The 15,973-nt window shown below is 40.8% G+C and overlaps 1 protein-coding gene across 2 annotated transcripts in view; it reads left to right on the top strand.

Annotated features, from left to right (window-relative positions):
- LOC133412606 (heparan-sulfate 6-O-sulfotransferase 1-A-like) overlaps window positions 1-9,647 on the top strand; it is a 71,032-nt gene extending 61,385 nt beyond the window's left edge. The window contains exons 2-4 of one of the 2 annotated variants that reach the window (XM_061696056.1): window positions 3,434-3,656; window positions 5,461-5,709; window positions 6,750-9,647. In XM_061696056.1, coding sequence (XP_061552040.1) covers window positions 3,434-3,656; window positions 5,461-5,709; window positions 6,750-7,067 — 790 coding nt within the window. In that variant the 3' untranslated portion in view covers window positions 7,068-9,647. Of the gene's footprint in view, window positions 1-3,430; window positions 3,657-5,460; window positions 5,710-6,749 lie in introns of both variants that reach the window. The other variant, XM_061696055.1, reaches the window with a different exon arrangement.
- Window positions 9,648-15,973: the final 6,326 nt, after the last annotated feature.

The raw sequence follows: 15,973 nt of genomic DNA, 5'->3' as shown, positions 1-15,973 counted from the left end.
AAAGTAAATGAGCACTTAGCCGCATAATCGTATGTATTCTTTTTATTATTATTATTGTGGGTTACAGCTGTTTCTACTTTATTTTGTATATAATAGGAGTAAATGCAGCATCCGAGGCAGCTCGTAATCCGGAAACATCCCACTTGGACTCACTTTGAAGTGTTCCAGTAAATACTAAGAAAATTAATACAATAAAAATATAACTTCCTTGGTTATTTTTAATGAATACAAGTGTATACAAATTTATTTAAATTTCTTCTTTTTTTTTATGTGATGTGATGTGTATCTGATTGTATTATATTAGTACTGCTATAGTTTTTTTTTTTTAGTTTTTTTTTTATCGGTTCTTTTTGGAAGGCATCTTTGATCATCTTGCAAAGTGCGGCATGCAGCCATTGTTTTGACAAACAATACAGTATGAATCCAAATTTTCCATACTGCTCTCAAATTGGATCTCGCGACTGAACGGCGACAACGCGTCTGATGTCATCTTGAGACGAGCTAATGTGTTTATTGTGCATAATGAGCCTCATCACCTGCAGGCGTGTGCCACATGCTTCCGGAGACGTCTGACGTCAGCCAGCCGCTGAGAGAATGTGTGTGTGAACAAGTGAGACCCAGCAGAGTTTAGTGTGTGTGTGTTTTATTTATTTGTGCCCGCTAATATGCTCCTGCCTTCATTATAGCCGCAGCCATAACTTTGATGAATCACTTGGGCTCAGGGCCTTCGCTGCTTTCACAAAAAAACTAATTGAAATTCGCATCCGTCCAACCTCACATTAGCTCCCTCTTTCCCTCTTTTTTCTTTTTTTTAATCCCCCCCCCCGATCCCCTGCTAACCTTCCTCCTCCTCTTTGCTAAACTGTGCCGAGTTCCTGCAGGGGTACGCAAGCCGAGGAAGGGAAGGAAATGTCATCGCTGATTTAATAGCCATAGTTCCACACACACACACACACATGCAGTGCACTCTGGGGAGTGTTAGTAATGATGAAAATGTCATCACAGGAATCTCTGCAATGCACCCTGCTCCCGTTTTGATCGTGCCTCCCTCCCCTCCACGCTTTTTTGTTTTCCGTCATTAGATGGGAGGACAAGATTGATGGGATTGAGAGTTTTGATCTTCGCCCTCTTGCGCCATCCTGGGATCCAGGGTGCGTTCGGCGACTTGGCCAGGATCTCCCAGCTGCCGCTGGATTTAGGGATTACTCATGAGAGTCAGTGATATCCCTCTTTTTTTTTTTTTTTTTTTTTATTAAGACTAGGAGGGATGCATTTGGGTAGTGCTTGTTTTGTCATCTGGGATCAAACCCAGGCTTGACTGATGGACAGGATAGATAGATGAATAGCCCACTACATACAGTAGCTTTGCTTTAGCTAAGTCAGTTTAGCGTAATGCTAACAAACAAGGCAAAACGGCGTCGACTGGCTCGCAGATAGCATCGGTGTTGCGGGATTATAATGTGTCAGTTGTGAAACTCTTCTTTGTGTGTGTCTCGTTGTCTGCGTTGTACTGCGCCCAGGTGGCCAAGGCACGCACACCAGAAGGAGCTGCACGATGTCCATTGAATTGAAGCACAAATGTGGCAAAAGTTGTTCTATTAATTATATCATTACTACATGTGTTTATGAAGTAAAATATTAGTGCTGTTTGTCTTTTTTAAAAAAAGAAGGAAATAACAGTTAAAAAAAAAAAAAAAAAAAAAATGTTGTTTGTATTCGAACGGATCTCTGGCATTTCCATTCTTTTTAAGACGTACCTCAAGGCACCACTACATTGATTTTACAACAGAGATTGTGATTTAAAAACAAGCTTTTATTAAAAGTGATCCCCGGTTGTTCGGCGACACCACTTTTAGTCGTACGCGCACGTCAGCACAACAAATTGTCTTTCTCTCCTCTGGCATGATGCAGGAGAGCGCGTGTGTATGTGTTTAAGGATGAATCCATACCATCACTTACAGGCACTCACACACACGCATTCTGGTTGTGTGTGTGTGTGTGTGTGTGCATGTGGTTAATGAGAACGTGTTGACTGATAACACTGGAGTAATTAGGTGGAATTTGAAGGCATGGAAAGGTATCCGATCTGGTGGGAGGGTCCTTTCTGGAGGCGTATGATGTGCTCCATTTCCACACTAAAAACACAAAAATAGACAAACAAAACACGCACAAATTACACGAAGAAAAGCTCAAAAAGCAAAACAGCTCACATTCGGACAAAAGAAAAACTACGAATGTAGACAAAAACTCACACAAAAAACAACACACTCAGACAAAACAAAAAAACAAAACAAAAGCTGAGCTGCAGCTGTTTAATGCTCTTTTGGGTAGGTGTCCAGTCAGAAGACCATTACAATAGTCAAGTCTACTTGCGATAAAAGCATGGATGAGCGTCTCCTGGTCTGCTTGACACATGCTAGCCTTCACTCTGGATATGTTCTTCAGTTGGTAGAAGGATGTTTGAAGGAGGAATGATTGATTTTATATGAAGACTGAAAGTCAGGTCGGAATCTATCAGTAGATTTACTTTATTGAAACAAAAAAAGAGTAAAACACTACAACACGACAAAAACACACAAAGACTCAGGCAAAAAAACAAAAACACATGACCACACAGAAGCAAAACACTAAAACCTGCACACAAACACGCACACCACAAGAAAACAACACAAATGCACGCAAAAACACACGAGCGCACGTGCCAACAATGAGCAAACACCAAAACAAAACACAGTCACTAACACACACAAACGCAAATCACACACGCAAGCAATAAAAAAATACAGCATAAACACACACAAACACATCACACACGCAAGCAAAAAAAAAAAAAAAAAAAAAAAACCTGCATAAACACACAGAGCCTAAAAGAAGAGTAAATGTGGGATGCAGCATGAGTCATCTCTTTGTGGGGCAGCCCCAATGCTTTCGCTACCAGAGCGAAAATGTGCTTGTGCCAGCATTTTTCTTTCTTTTTTTTTTCTTCTTCTTCTTTTTGGGTTTGCCGCAAAAGTGAGCTGAAGACTTGACCGTACGCACTTCCTGCCGAATGTTGTTTTCCTGTCTGCTGCTCACATTTGTTAGATGCATCATCATCCAGCCTCCTCTTTCTTTTGTTTGTATATAAATAATATTTTATGTTCCCCTCGCGCAGAAGCGGGCGGTCCCCGTGTCTTGTTATGCGGTAAACACCGCCGCCACTCGGCCAGGAGCAGAACTACAGGCGGTCTTCTTATCATGTCACCTCTCGGTCGCCCTCCCTGCCTCATCTCCGCTGTGCCGCTCGGTGCGAGTAAAGTCATTAATTTAAATACCACCCTCTTGTTTTTACTCTCTCTTAAATGCGTCCGTTAGCTTAATGAAGAAGCTTTTTTTTCGTCCCAGGCAATTTGCTCACCTCGCCGTCTCGTCTTGTGTGCGTTTCCTCCAGCAGGAAGTTCTATTACATCACGCTTCTGAGGGACCCGGTGTCGCGTTACCTGAGCGAGTGGCGCCACGTGCAGCGGGGGGCCACGTGGAAGACCTCGCTGCACATGTGCGACGGGCGCACGCCCACGCCCGAGGAGCTGCCCTCCTGCTACGAGGGCTCCGACTGGTCCGGGTGCACCCTGCAGCAGTTCATGGACTGTCCCTACAACCTCGCCAACAACAGACAGGTAAAGCTAATTTCCTGCAGCCTTCCTCATTGCCTTCTTTCCTTCATTCTCCTTTCCTTCCTTATTTCCTTCACCTTCCTTCCATCCTTCATTCAGTCTTTTCATTCGCACTACTTTCCTTGCTTCCTCCCATTCTCACTCCCTCCTACCTTCCATCATTCCTTCTTTCTTTCCAAATTTCCTTCCTTCCTTCCTTTCATCCATCCTTAATTCATTCTTCCTTCCCTCCATCTATTCTTTCTTCATTCTTCCTTTCTACCTTCCTTCCAGCCTTCTTTCACATCCTTTCATACACCCTCATTTCCTTCTTTCCACCCTTCCAGTCTCTCTCCCTTCTACCTTCCATCGCTCCTTCTTTCTGTCTTTCCTTCCTTCCACCTTTCCTCTTCCAGCTTCTGTCTCACTCAACGCCCCCACATAAAACTGTGCTGGCAAGCTCATCTCATCTGAGCTTGAGTGCTGTTATTACTTGGAGGTCCTGTGAGTTGGAAATGTGAGTGACATCAACACACAGACACACACAGTTGCGCGCTTGCCTACTGAAGCATCCTGTTGGCCCAGCAGGTGCATTCGGTGAGAACACATCAGTATGCAGCGGCCTCGCCCCAAATGTAACACAACACTTCCTCAATGCACGCCGGCGTGATCGCTGTCCAAATCTTACAATTGCATTATGGTGTGTGTGTGTGTGTGTGTGTGTGTGTGTGGAATGCATTATCTTCAAAACATTTGAGTGGTCAGCCACAGGGTACATTCACGGTTTACGGATAAACCGTGGAAACCGTCGGAATTGCCGTTTCACTTTGGAATCATCGTTACTACCGTATTTAGCGGGGCTCTGAGAGTCGTATTAATCTTCGGCTTTTCCCAATTAACGTGTGCCGCAACGGCAAACAATCAGGAAACACGAAGACACAAACCGTAGAAGAAGAAGAAGAGAATGACAGTTAATATTTCTCGTATTTTTATCTAATGCAGTGCTTTTGTATAAGTTGTGATATTTGTTGTTGTTGTTTTTGAGGGGGGCTGATGGGAAAATATTTTGGGATTTGTCCTCCAATGTATTTTGTATTGTCTAATATTTTTTGTTTGTTTTTGGATATTTCTTTTGTGTCTTTTTGTAATATTCTTGTATTTCTGTTATTATTGTATGTCTATATTTTGTAATGTTTTTGAAAATCTTTCTTTCAAAAACTTTTTTGCATAATACTGTATATTCCTACTTTTTTTTTTTAATAAATTGAAAATTTGTATTTGTTTTCCTAATATTAATGTAGTTTTAGTCCTTTTTAGATTATTATTTTTTTTGTAATATTTTGAGCATTTTTGCATATTTGGCTGTCATTAAATGTTGCTGGTGTACCGAATGGTTTAACTTGTGTGTGGTGAAGCAACATGTGGCTCGTTACCCATGGGTATTGTGCACGGCCTGTTCCAAGTAATAACAATTGTTTGTGAACACGAGGCGAGTCAATGTTCATTCCCTGCACCTGCTCTGCCCAAGCGCTCCTCTTTTCTTTCAAGGAATAAACTTACAACTCAATACAGCTATATTTATAGAGGTACACTTAAAAAAAAAAATATATATATATATATATATATATATATATAATTATACGTAAAAATGATTTTTTTTAATATTACTGTAAGCGCCTGTAACATTATGCACAGTTGAACTTTACTGCTTAAATTTTGGGGAAAAAACTACTTTAATAATGATTCAATTAAAATGCACTGTGCAAAAGTTCAACGGTGCAAAGACAATACCTTCACTGACCACATTGTGTCACTTCCTGTCCCGCAGGTGCGCATGTTGGCCGACCTGAGTCTGGTGGGCTGCTACAACATGTCCACAGTGCCCGAGAAGAAGCGGGCCCAGCTCCTCCTGGAGTCGGCCAAGAAGAATTTGCGAGACATGGCCTTCTTTGGCCTGACGGAGTACCAGAGGAAAACCCAGTTCCTCTTCGAGCGGACCTTCAGGCTGCGCTTCATCCGGCCCTTCATGCAATACAACAGCACCCGCGCCGCCGGGGTGGATCTGGACAACACCACGGTTTGTACTCTAAGAAGTCATTTAGAATTGTCACGTCTGCCATGTCAGACAGCTAATCTGTCAGCCAATCACATTCTACTAGCCACAGCGTAAATCTCTTTCAGGCTTTGTTGATGATGCAATAAGTGTCTGCGTGGCAGATCATTATACATGTAATACACTACAACAAGGAACCAGTGAGAGTTTGGCTTTATCATGTTTGCCTGTTCCTGTCCCCATGGGTATGGGGGCGGGGGGTTCTGCTACAAGCTTAGCAAGGTCTGAGTTTCCCTGTTTTTACCCTCTGTGAATCGCGGATTAAGACATCGGTGAAATCTGTTTCCTGACCTGCTATATATGGATTGCGGAACGTTGCATCACCTTGGCCATCCTCAAAGCCTGACCCTCTTAACTCTGAAGCGAACTGCACTGTTGACGTTAAATTGATTATCTTCTTGTTGGTGCAAGCAGTCAGTGTGCCCCTATGACTTTTCCCCTTGTCAAAAAAGTCAGCTATTTGTCAAAATAAAACACCCCAAAAAAATAATAACCTCCCACATTCAGCGTTCATGCACACGCAAACAAAGTTTCGCATTTTACAGCACCGAGACAGTCTTAAAATAGACCACGGCCACGATGCTGTGAAGGGATCCTGGTTAAAGTAAGCCTTTTGAAAGTGTTTTGCCAACAGCTTTTTCCAAAGGGAAAAGCGTTTCCTCGCACCAGCCAAAATGTGTCTTTCTAGCGTTGAGACCAAATCTGCGACTCCCAAAAAATGTCGACCAGGACTTATATAGATAGATTTCAAATAATCAAATTAGATCATTTTATTTTGGAATAGTACAGGGAGTAACGATTCGATTCGATTGTGATTCACTATTCAGTCGTTACAGTCAATGCGAATACCGATTGGGGATGTAGATTTAGATTTGTTTTTATGAAGTACAATACTTATACTGAAGAGTGCTATTTGAGTCTTTGAATTAAACACACGAGTCCAGGTATCATTATATAAAGGAATCAGTGTATTATTTTGTACATTTGCCATCACCCCCGTCCAGGTGCAGCGCATTGAGGAGCTGAACGAGCTGGACATGGAGCTGTACGACTACGCCCGCGACCTCTTCCAGCAGCGCTACCAGTACACCAGGCAGCAGGAGCGCCGGCTGCAGCGCCTCAAGAACCACATGCAGCAGAGCCACCAGGGCCCGGGCCTCAGCCTGTGGCCCTCGGCCCGCCGCTGCCCCCCGGGCTCCGAGCGGGACGACGACGGTGACGAGGAAGAGGGCGGCCGGACGGAGGAGGCGGCGGCGGCGGCGGGGGGCGGCGGGCGGCTCCCCACCGAGGACTACATGAACCAGATCATCAACCGCTGGTAGCGACCGATCCGCCGCTGCTGAGACTGCTTTTGCATTTCAAGTGACCATTTAAAAAAAAAAAAAAAGAGAGAGAGAAAGAAAAAAAAAAAAACTAAGTCGGGTTGCGCCGTTACTATGACGACCAGGGGCCGTCTGGCTCGGGGTTCGCCCATTTATTAGCGCTCGCCCATCACCCCGCCGCTGAGTTCCTCTGTATCTCCCGCCATCATTAGCGACTGATATTTTGAAAGACGCTGACATCCATTTGTCTCTTCCTCAAAAGTGTGAATTCGTGGATCAGACGGCGATGGATCCGCGATATTTCCTGGACAGTGTGCTCCAAAGCCCACATCGCCCACTTTTCGGACCATTTTAGCTCATTGTGTCTTCTGTGTGGGTTGATGCTTTTTTAAAAGCAGAATTGTAGTAACACTGAGACCAACATGGCTGCCTGAAGATTCCTTCTTTACTATGGAAAGCTGGTTGAGCATTTTGTTTTCCATATCCTCAATGTCCAGCTTAAGGTCCATATACTAGTACACTCGCAGACAATAAATGCTCAATCAGATTTATGAAAAACTGTTTGAGCATTTATTGGATATACTTTACCACTATTAATGCCACTTTGGGTCTTAGTATGCAATCAAATCTAAGTTGTAAACTACTGTGCTGCGCTATGTAACACTCCTTAGCCCAGTTGAAGGCACTAGTTTGAACAATGATACTAGTGAGACAGTCGTTCTACTAGAGCGCCAAATAGTCAAGGATATCGAATAAATGCTCAAACGGCTTTCCATATGTACTTTCTTTTTTTGTTGTGGTCGTTTGTTTAGTTTTAGTTGGCGTCCGAGCGTCCTTGCCCGCTGGAGCGAAGCTTCGCCTCGCGCCGGCGTTGAGGGACCTCTCTCCTGTTTCACCTGCAGATTTCCGACAGCCAATTAGCACGGCTCACTCCCGTCGGTCGGGAAGGCCTCAAACTCCGCGCACGAGGGAGGGAAGTGGCGCTCGCCATGGCGGCCGCTGCCCTTCATTTTGCGAGGGGCATTTTTCAGTTTCTCTTATTTTTGTTTTGTTTGTTTTCCTCTTATCTCTCCTCCTCTTTCAGACCAAAAGGGTGGTTCATTAGCTATTTAACAGCTTTGAAGCGCAGAGGCGGCAGTGCCTCCATGCGTTGCGCATCGGGGACGGGGAACCTGCGGTGTGGGGGCCATATGTGGACCCCCCGCAGAGGGCGTTAGGTCCGAATCTGATGTCCTCTGCCAAAAGAAAGGAAGCCGCTCCTCATTGAATATTACACTAGCTCAGTGATTCCCAACCTACTGTACATACTGGGTTTGGTTATAAAAAGTATATACAGTGTTATCCTACATATGCTGATTTTTATTTTTATTGTTTTTTTTTGGGGGGGGGGGGGCTATCCTCCATTTTTCGCTAAACAAAATGCATATACCCAAAAAAAAGGTTTATAATTGCCTATGGCTGCCACGTCTAATAGAAAAGTAGTGATTTGGCGCCATTTTGCGGCATCTGAAGGCCAAGAAACTATGACGGAGTGGCGGACCTTCCGTTAGACAGGCTAGTCGCTGCGAAAATGCTAAATTTGACCTCGTGACTTTATTTTATTTCTCGTGAAAACCACTTGCTGTACTTATTTTAAGACAGTTTTGACTTCTTTAAAATTTTTCAGCAGGGCAAAAAGGACTTCCTACTGTAAGAATCTTATCAAGTCGATTATTGAGTTCCATTGGCAGATTTCTTTTTTTTTCACTTATTTTAGGAATATTTTTTTTACGTTTTGAGGTCTCACGGAAATTCTAAAGCTTTTATGGAGGCGGGGTGTCAATTACAGTTTTTCGCTATTTGCGGTGTTGACACCCACCAAGAAAGGTTTATAATTGCCTATATTAACCTTCTAACCGAGTTTCAATAGTAACTATACCACAAACTATGTATTAGCCAAAATCACTGATAATTTTCAGACTCAACTCAACATTACCATTAAAATTAAATGTCTTACAGATGATTGGATTAAAAAAAAAAAATTTTTAAAAAGATACACCAGCAAAAACACGCATGTGCACCGAAGACTCGACGTAACTTCTAACAACCCAGGCTAAACTTAGCTCCTCCTTGATTGGCAGGAGCCAATCAAGTGAAATTGGATCATTTCGCACGGCGCAGTGGTTGGGAATCACCGCGCTAGCTTCCCCGACCGACCCTGGTTTCCATAATACGATTGCCAGTTAACAATGCCAGTTCTTGACTCGTCATACCGTGATTGGTGCGTGTGTGCGTGTGTGTAAATACGATATACAGTACGCCTCCTACTGGCGTATGTGTATGCCTTTGTAAATAGTGTGCTTGACTGAATGAGCGACGACTTTCATGACTAATAATATTTGTGTTGTTTAATCAGTGGCGGTGGTCAACCTTGCTGCTATAGCGACCAATCGCCCCCCCCCCCGCCCCCCTGCAGGGGATTGTCCTGCTATAATCCTTATTTATATCTTGATTTAGTAAATCTGGCCCCTAGTTTGCATATGTTCACTCTTAGAAAATGACAGGTTGGGTTCTGATGGCATTTTTGAGGAATTTATAATTATTTTAGGACTTTTTTTTTTCTTCTTCTTCTTCTCACCCCCCCCCCCCCCCCCCCCCCCCCCCACACACACACACACCTCCCCTCCCTTCCGCCTCTCAATATGGCATTCTGGTGTTGGAAGCAAACTCACAGCCTTATCAAATTAGAATGCCATTTTTATTTATTTAATTTTTATATATATATATATATATATATATATATATATAAAATACTGGATGAACTGGGGTGAAAGAACTAATTTTATTATTTGTTTTAATTTTCAAATGACCTCATAGCTGTAAAATCCAAATTTGGGAAATAAGCTATATACTCAAATTTTTGTGACCAAGTGCCATATTTGGTTAAGTTGGGATGGTGCAAAATTTTAGTTCTAATGCTAATGAATTTTTGTTGGCTGTTTTATCTAATTCATCATTTCAAGATGGTTTCCTCAAAAGTTTTTTTTTTTTCTTTTTTTGTTGATGAAGAAGCATTGGACAAATGCTTTGGCCAATTAACAGGCAACAATGTTTTATTCATATAATTGCATTCTGCTCTGAAAATAATTAAACATTGACTTAATATTTTTTGTCAAGTGGTTCCACACAATTTTATATATTTTTTTAAACTAAACATCCCCCAAAATGTTTCCAGAAAAAACATATCGTTAAACAAGCTACTAAATGTAGTTGTGTAGGAGTTGTTGAAATACAAATATTAACTCAAACAAAATGAACTTTTTTGTTTTTGTTTGTTTGTTTCACCAATGAAATTCAATAGTGTGGCAGTGGCTAGATAAAAAAATCTTGATATAGGAAAACAAGAAAAATATTTTGTGTTTAACTGACTATATACTAATATTTTGAACTGGCTGTCATTAAAAATACTAACAAATATATACTATTTAATTTTTTGTGTTCAACTTTAAAATACATGGATATTTTAATCTTTAAAAAATATATTTTTGTTTTTAACTACAAAATACAATTGTGTGGGTTCAGTTGACATACAACAATATTCAATATTAACACAAAACATACATAATGTCAATATTTTTGTGTTGCGCTGTGTAAACTCAAAATACTTGTTTAAATTGTTAAACGGGGGAAAGTGTAGAATATTTTTGTGTTCAACTAGAAAATATATTTGTGTGTTTTCACATGACACAAAAATATTTAAAAAATAATGCAGAATTTTTTATTTTAACACCAAAATACAATTGTGTTGGCTTGTTGTTCGACAAAAAAAAATATATATAAACTGTATTTTGGTGTTAAACTGACAAAATACAAAATACAATTGTGTTGTAAAAAATTAACAAAATATATCAATATTGTATATTTTTTGTGTTCAACTTCAAAATACCAACTGGGTGACTTTATTGACCTGAGAATGTTTTCATATTTTGTATTTTGTTTTTCTGGTGCAACAGCCAAAATAATTGCATTGAACAGGTTTACATCCAAATATTAAGTCAATGTTTCATGATTATTTTCCTCCTTTTTTAGTGTTGTACCATACCAACTTGAACCAAAAGAGGCGTGAAAATTAAAAATGTTGAGGAGCCATGATGTAATCATCCATCGTTTGCATCTTTATGACTGAAACCTAATGAGAAGATTTGTATTGCGTCCAATACAAGCTGTCAAAACTCAACCCTGGCGTCAAAAAAGCGTTGAGGCAGGACAACCAATAAGGGCGAAAGGGAGAAGCGAATGTACGATTGATGAGCGGTCGTGACACTGAATGATTGAGGGCGCTTCCCTCAAACTGTTATTATCAATCAAAAGGGATACATCCAGAGTGGATAGGCTGGTTTTTTTGGTGGAGCACATTTTTTTGTTTTGTTTTCACGTTTGGGTCCCATGACTGATTTTTTTTTTTTTTTGTGCTAAATTTACAGTGGTGCCTTCAGATAACAAATCTAAAATCATATTTCCCCATTGAAATGAATGGACATGCTATTAATCTGTTCCAGCCTCCCCACAAAAGACTTTTGTTTTGTTTTTTAAATAACGAAAATAGCACTAGTAATATTGTACTGCGTACAAACATATATTAATAGCGTCATTAAATACAATGTCAACAATGAAACATTTTGCGCATCATCATTCATTGCAGCTCCTTCTGGTGTGTGCGACTCGACCACCAGGGGGCAATATAATACAGTCATGCAGACGCAAACGAAGAAGACTTTCACAACTACTGCAGTAAAATTAGTTGTATTTCCGCAGATGATAAAGACTATATACCCGTGAGTATTGTTGTGTTGGCTGTCTACATGTGTTGCTGCACCGATTGTTTTCAAATATTCGTCGCTTAGAGGGTTATTATAAACTTCAATTGGGAATGGCAGAAGCCTTGGAGCCTCTTTTTTGAAGAATTGCTGCTTGTTGTGAAGCGAGTTGAGTTCACTGCCACCGTACAGCGCTCGTGTCTCAAGATTTTTTGCAAAAAAAATAAAGCAAAACATATATATATATATATATATATATATATATAATCGACGAGTCTCTCGCTCAAGGCACCACTGTACAATTGTTCAACCTGAAGCCAAACTCTCCTTTCGAAAAGATCCCAAATGAATTTCACTGAAATGATTCCCGAACGATGTCTTAACAAGAGTTTACATTGTGACGGTAAAACAACCCGAATGTCGCGATCTTGGGTTTTTTTTTTTTTTTTTAAATTAATATTGTTTATTTTGATGTTTTCGAAGCGCGGGATTGAGACTTTGTTTAAATCAGCAGTCTGTCTCAGGCTCTTTTGTGTACGCGTAGTCATTCTGGCGCTGATTCTTATGACTGCAACCGTGAATCATCAAGCCACCGATTAAAAAGATTTCCTTTTTACAGGCTTGTCTGTGTCGTGCTTGCAACTGCGGGGTGATTACAGTGATACTGATACTACCCGTACATTTATCTAAATAAGATATGAATCCAACAAAAACAAAGGAGGGGGAAGCGGAATACTGTGCTCTGTATTGTATAGAAAACGCATATAGGCATTGCCATGATGACTGATGTCCTTCAAGGACATTATCAGTTACTTCCATTTTGCTGAAAGGTGCTTAACAGGAGAGCCGTACTTACAGTCATAATGATTGTGAACTAGATGGAGTAAATATCCGTTTTGTGAACAGATGTTTGGGGAACGCGCGGTGCTTATGGCTCGAGGTGCTGTCACTTTTGTGACTAATAACAACCCGAATGTGTCGTGACGGCAGGGCGACTTTGAAATTGGAAAATGTCAAAGCTAGGTCACTTCTTGTCTTCTTTCCCTTAAAAAAAACGAAATCTAATGAAAGCTACAAAGGAAGTTGTATGCGATTTGGAATTACATTTTTTTTTTTTTAATAAAAGAAAACTGCCTTGGGAAATAATTGCTCCCATGTCAAAGATTATTGCTTAGGAGGCAAGTCACTTCACATTAAGTCGTAGCTGACTTTTTGGTTGTTGCTATTAGTGACTACTTTCGCGACTTTGTACTGTATGTGAACCCCTGAACGTAATGACAAGGTTAGAGATAATCGGAGTCGCGAGTCAGCCAACCTAGAGTCCAATCAATGTGACGAGGGTTGGGGGTGTTGGTTAAAGCTGCCCGGCCCTAAAACAAAACCAAAAATCAGTTTTGAGTTTTCTATTATCAAGAAGACACTTTTTCCACCCTGCACTGTGACGTTTGCATGTTGTGCTCAGTAAAAAAAAAAAACAGAAAGCATGTTGTTAGTTAAAAAAAAAAGAAGAAAAAAAGGCATTTGTCTATTGTTGTAATTTAGACAAAGATCAGATCAATTTCAGCCAAGTCATTCTAGAGGGTTCTTTGTGCTTTCTACAATTTGTTATATTTCAGCATTATTCCAAAGAATAATTTGGAATTATTTCCCCCCCTCAAAATTCTACACACACCATCCCGCAACGACTACTATACGTGAATCATCCATAAATGGAAGAAGTGGAAGTCACCAGGTTTTGCAGTTTGAGCTAAATGTTTTGAGAAATGCACTTGATGTGGTGCAAATAGTGATGCTGATTGGCGAACTGCGTCAAAGCTTTTGAGGAGAAAAAAAAAACAAAACAAACTTTTAACAGGACGTTGTGTGGGCAAAAACGGAACCCGTCTTTGTAACATGACAGGAAGTGGAGGAAAAAGTGAACCGCTGTGAAAGGTTTCCGGATGCACTGTACTTTTTCTTGCAACTGTATACTATAACTTAATTTGCATGAAGGAATATATTTTGAATGTAGATCTCATATTCTTTTTGCACTTACAGTACGTGATACTGACATGCGGCTCAGCGGATGGAGTGCGACACATTTACGGGTACGCAACAATGACGTACACGCACGCGCACGTTCGTCCCATCTCTTCGACGGCAGCTGTGTGCGATTCTAAAATATGTTTGGCACACTTTGACAGTTGTGGAGCAGTTGATGTCATGTCGACGGAAAAGCTTTTAACACGCACACGGGAAGAGAGAGAGAGAGAGAAGCGTGTGTAATATTCATAAGGAGCGCCCCGCGCTTCCCGCGCGGTGTACTCGGACCTGACGCGCTGCTGATATCGTATTCACGACGCTTGTGTGTGAGATGGCTTCCACTCTGTTGTTTTCTTCTGCCCCATTTCTTGCACAAATGTTCAGCGGCAGCTGTTTAAATGTTGTATACGGTCCAGGAGGAAAAGGAGAATTACCCGAAACTCAATTAACTCACCATAAACCACTTTTACCTGTTTCGTTGCCCTCCCGTTTGACTGTCAAACGGGGGAAATACTGTTCCCCATCTCCACTAGTTGCTGATGGTGGAAGTAGAGGATGCAAAGATTTTGCTGTAAAAGCAATATTATCATGCCCAGGGAGCTTCGGCAACACGAACGTAACATGGCAATCTACCGTTGTTGTAAATGCTGACGGTGTTCACGCACGGTTATGCGAGAAGTGGGACAACCGCGTCATCGTTTCAGGAAAACCAGAGTCACGGCTCCCTCTCGTGGACAAACGGTGCAACGACATCATTCTGCGGGACACTTGACAGCGTTTACTGTTTCATGAGAAATTAAGAATTTATCGATGTTTCATCGGCAAAACTCTGACTTACTATGATTATTTTTTTAAAGGGCTCAAATCAGCCAATGAATCGTTTGGGCCCGCAATACATACATAATATATTACAAACGGGCAAACCCGCTCTGAAAACTAATAAAAATAGAATTGAAAATACAAAATGTCAAAACGAGTGAAGTGGTTTAGCTGACACGTCCTTGCGTTTGACCTTGTTGAGAAGCTCTGCCTTTGACTATCTCACACACACACACACACACACACACACACCCTTTATGCACCCCACCCCCATGCCTACCCACACAGGCAAAGGGAGTCACGCATCACCTGCAAAGACTGTGAGAGTGTAGGTTATTAATGAGTGCATGTTCTAACAACCTCACAGAGGAGAAGGAGAAGAGGACACGCTGGGATAAAAAAAAGACGGACTGAATTAAGAGAAGCGTCAGGGAAGGTGAAGTCTGACAAGCGCAAGATCGAGGGATGCAATATTAATATGACTTGGAGAACTCCGTCAGGGATCAAACATTTACGTCCCCCCAGGCAGTGTGCAAAGGTCTGCAATTTAATCCTAATGTAAATGTGAAATTTAGAATAAAAACGTGTGTGTGTGTGTACATATATATATATATATATATATATATATATATATATGCACAGTATATGGGATTTCATTTATTTACTGTATAAATAAACTAATAAATTCTTTATTATTATCATCATATATGTGATTTCATCGTATATTTATTTGTTCTAAATAAAAATATTAAGATTTTTTAAGTCACAATGATATCGGGTTTTTGGGGAGGTGTTTTCCATTTTGATATTACTTTCATCATGAACAACAAAGATTGTTTTTACAATTTAATTGTAAACATTGTTTCACAGTACAAATGTCAAATTCAACTGAGCAATGATTTTTTTTTTTTTTGCCTCGTCAAAATATTTCTTCAGATATATGTATTTTTAAAAGCTTAATTATGATGTCAAATTGGATAAATGTATTCTTATTTTTTTTCCCCCCAAACATGTTTTGTCGCCAACGGAAACCGATTCTCCTTGTTTAAAAAAAGAAATTCCCGAGGTGAGCGGCACACTGCTGAAGAGACATTACCATCTAGTGGTTGCTATTTGAACTGCATCAACAAAATCTCAACCTTTGTGCCTTCAAGAAGACCTTGCTTGACATTACATGGACCAAACCCTTTAAACATACCTTTTAAAGGGAACATATTATAGAAAGTTGACTTTTTAATGTTTGTCTACAAATAGTCTGGCCTCTGGAAA

This window comes from Phycodurus eques, chromosome 14 (assembly GCF_024500275.1).
Source record: "Phycodurus eques isolate BA_2022a chromosome 14, UOR_Pequ_1.1, whole genome shotgun sequence".
NCBI lineage: Eukaryota > Metazoa > Chordata > Actinopteri > Syngnathiformes > Syngnathidae > Phycodurus > Phycodurus eques.
The sequence above is the reverse complement of the archived record's forward strand: the minus strand, read 5'-3'. Positions and strand labels throughout refer to the sequence as shown.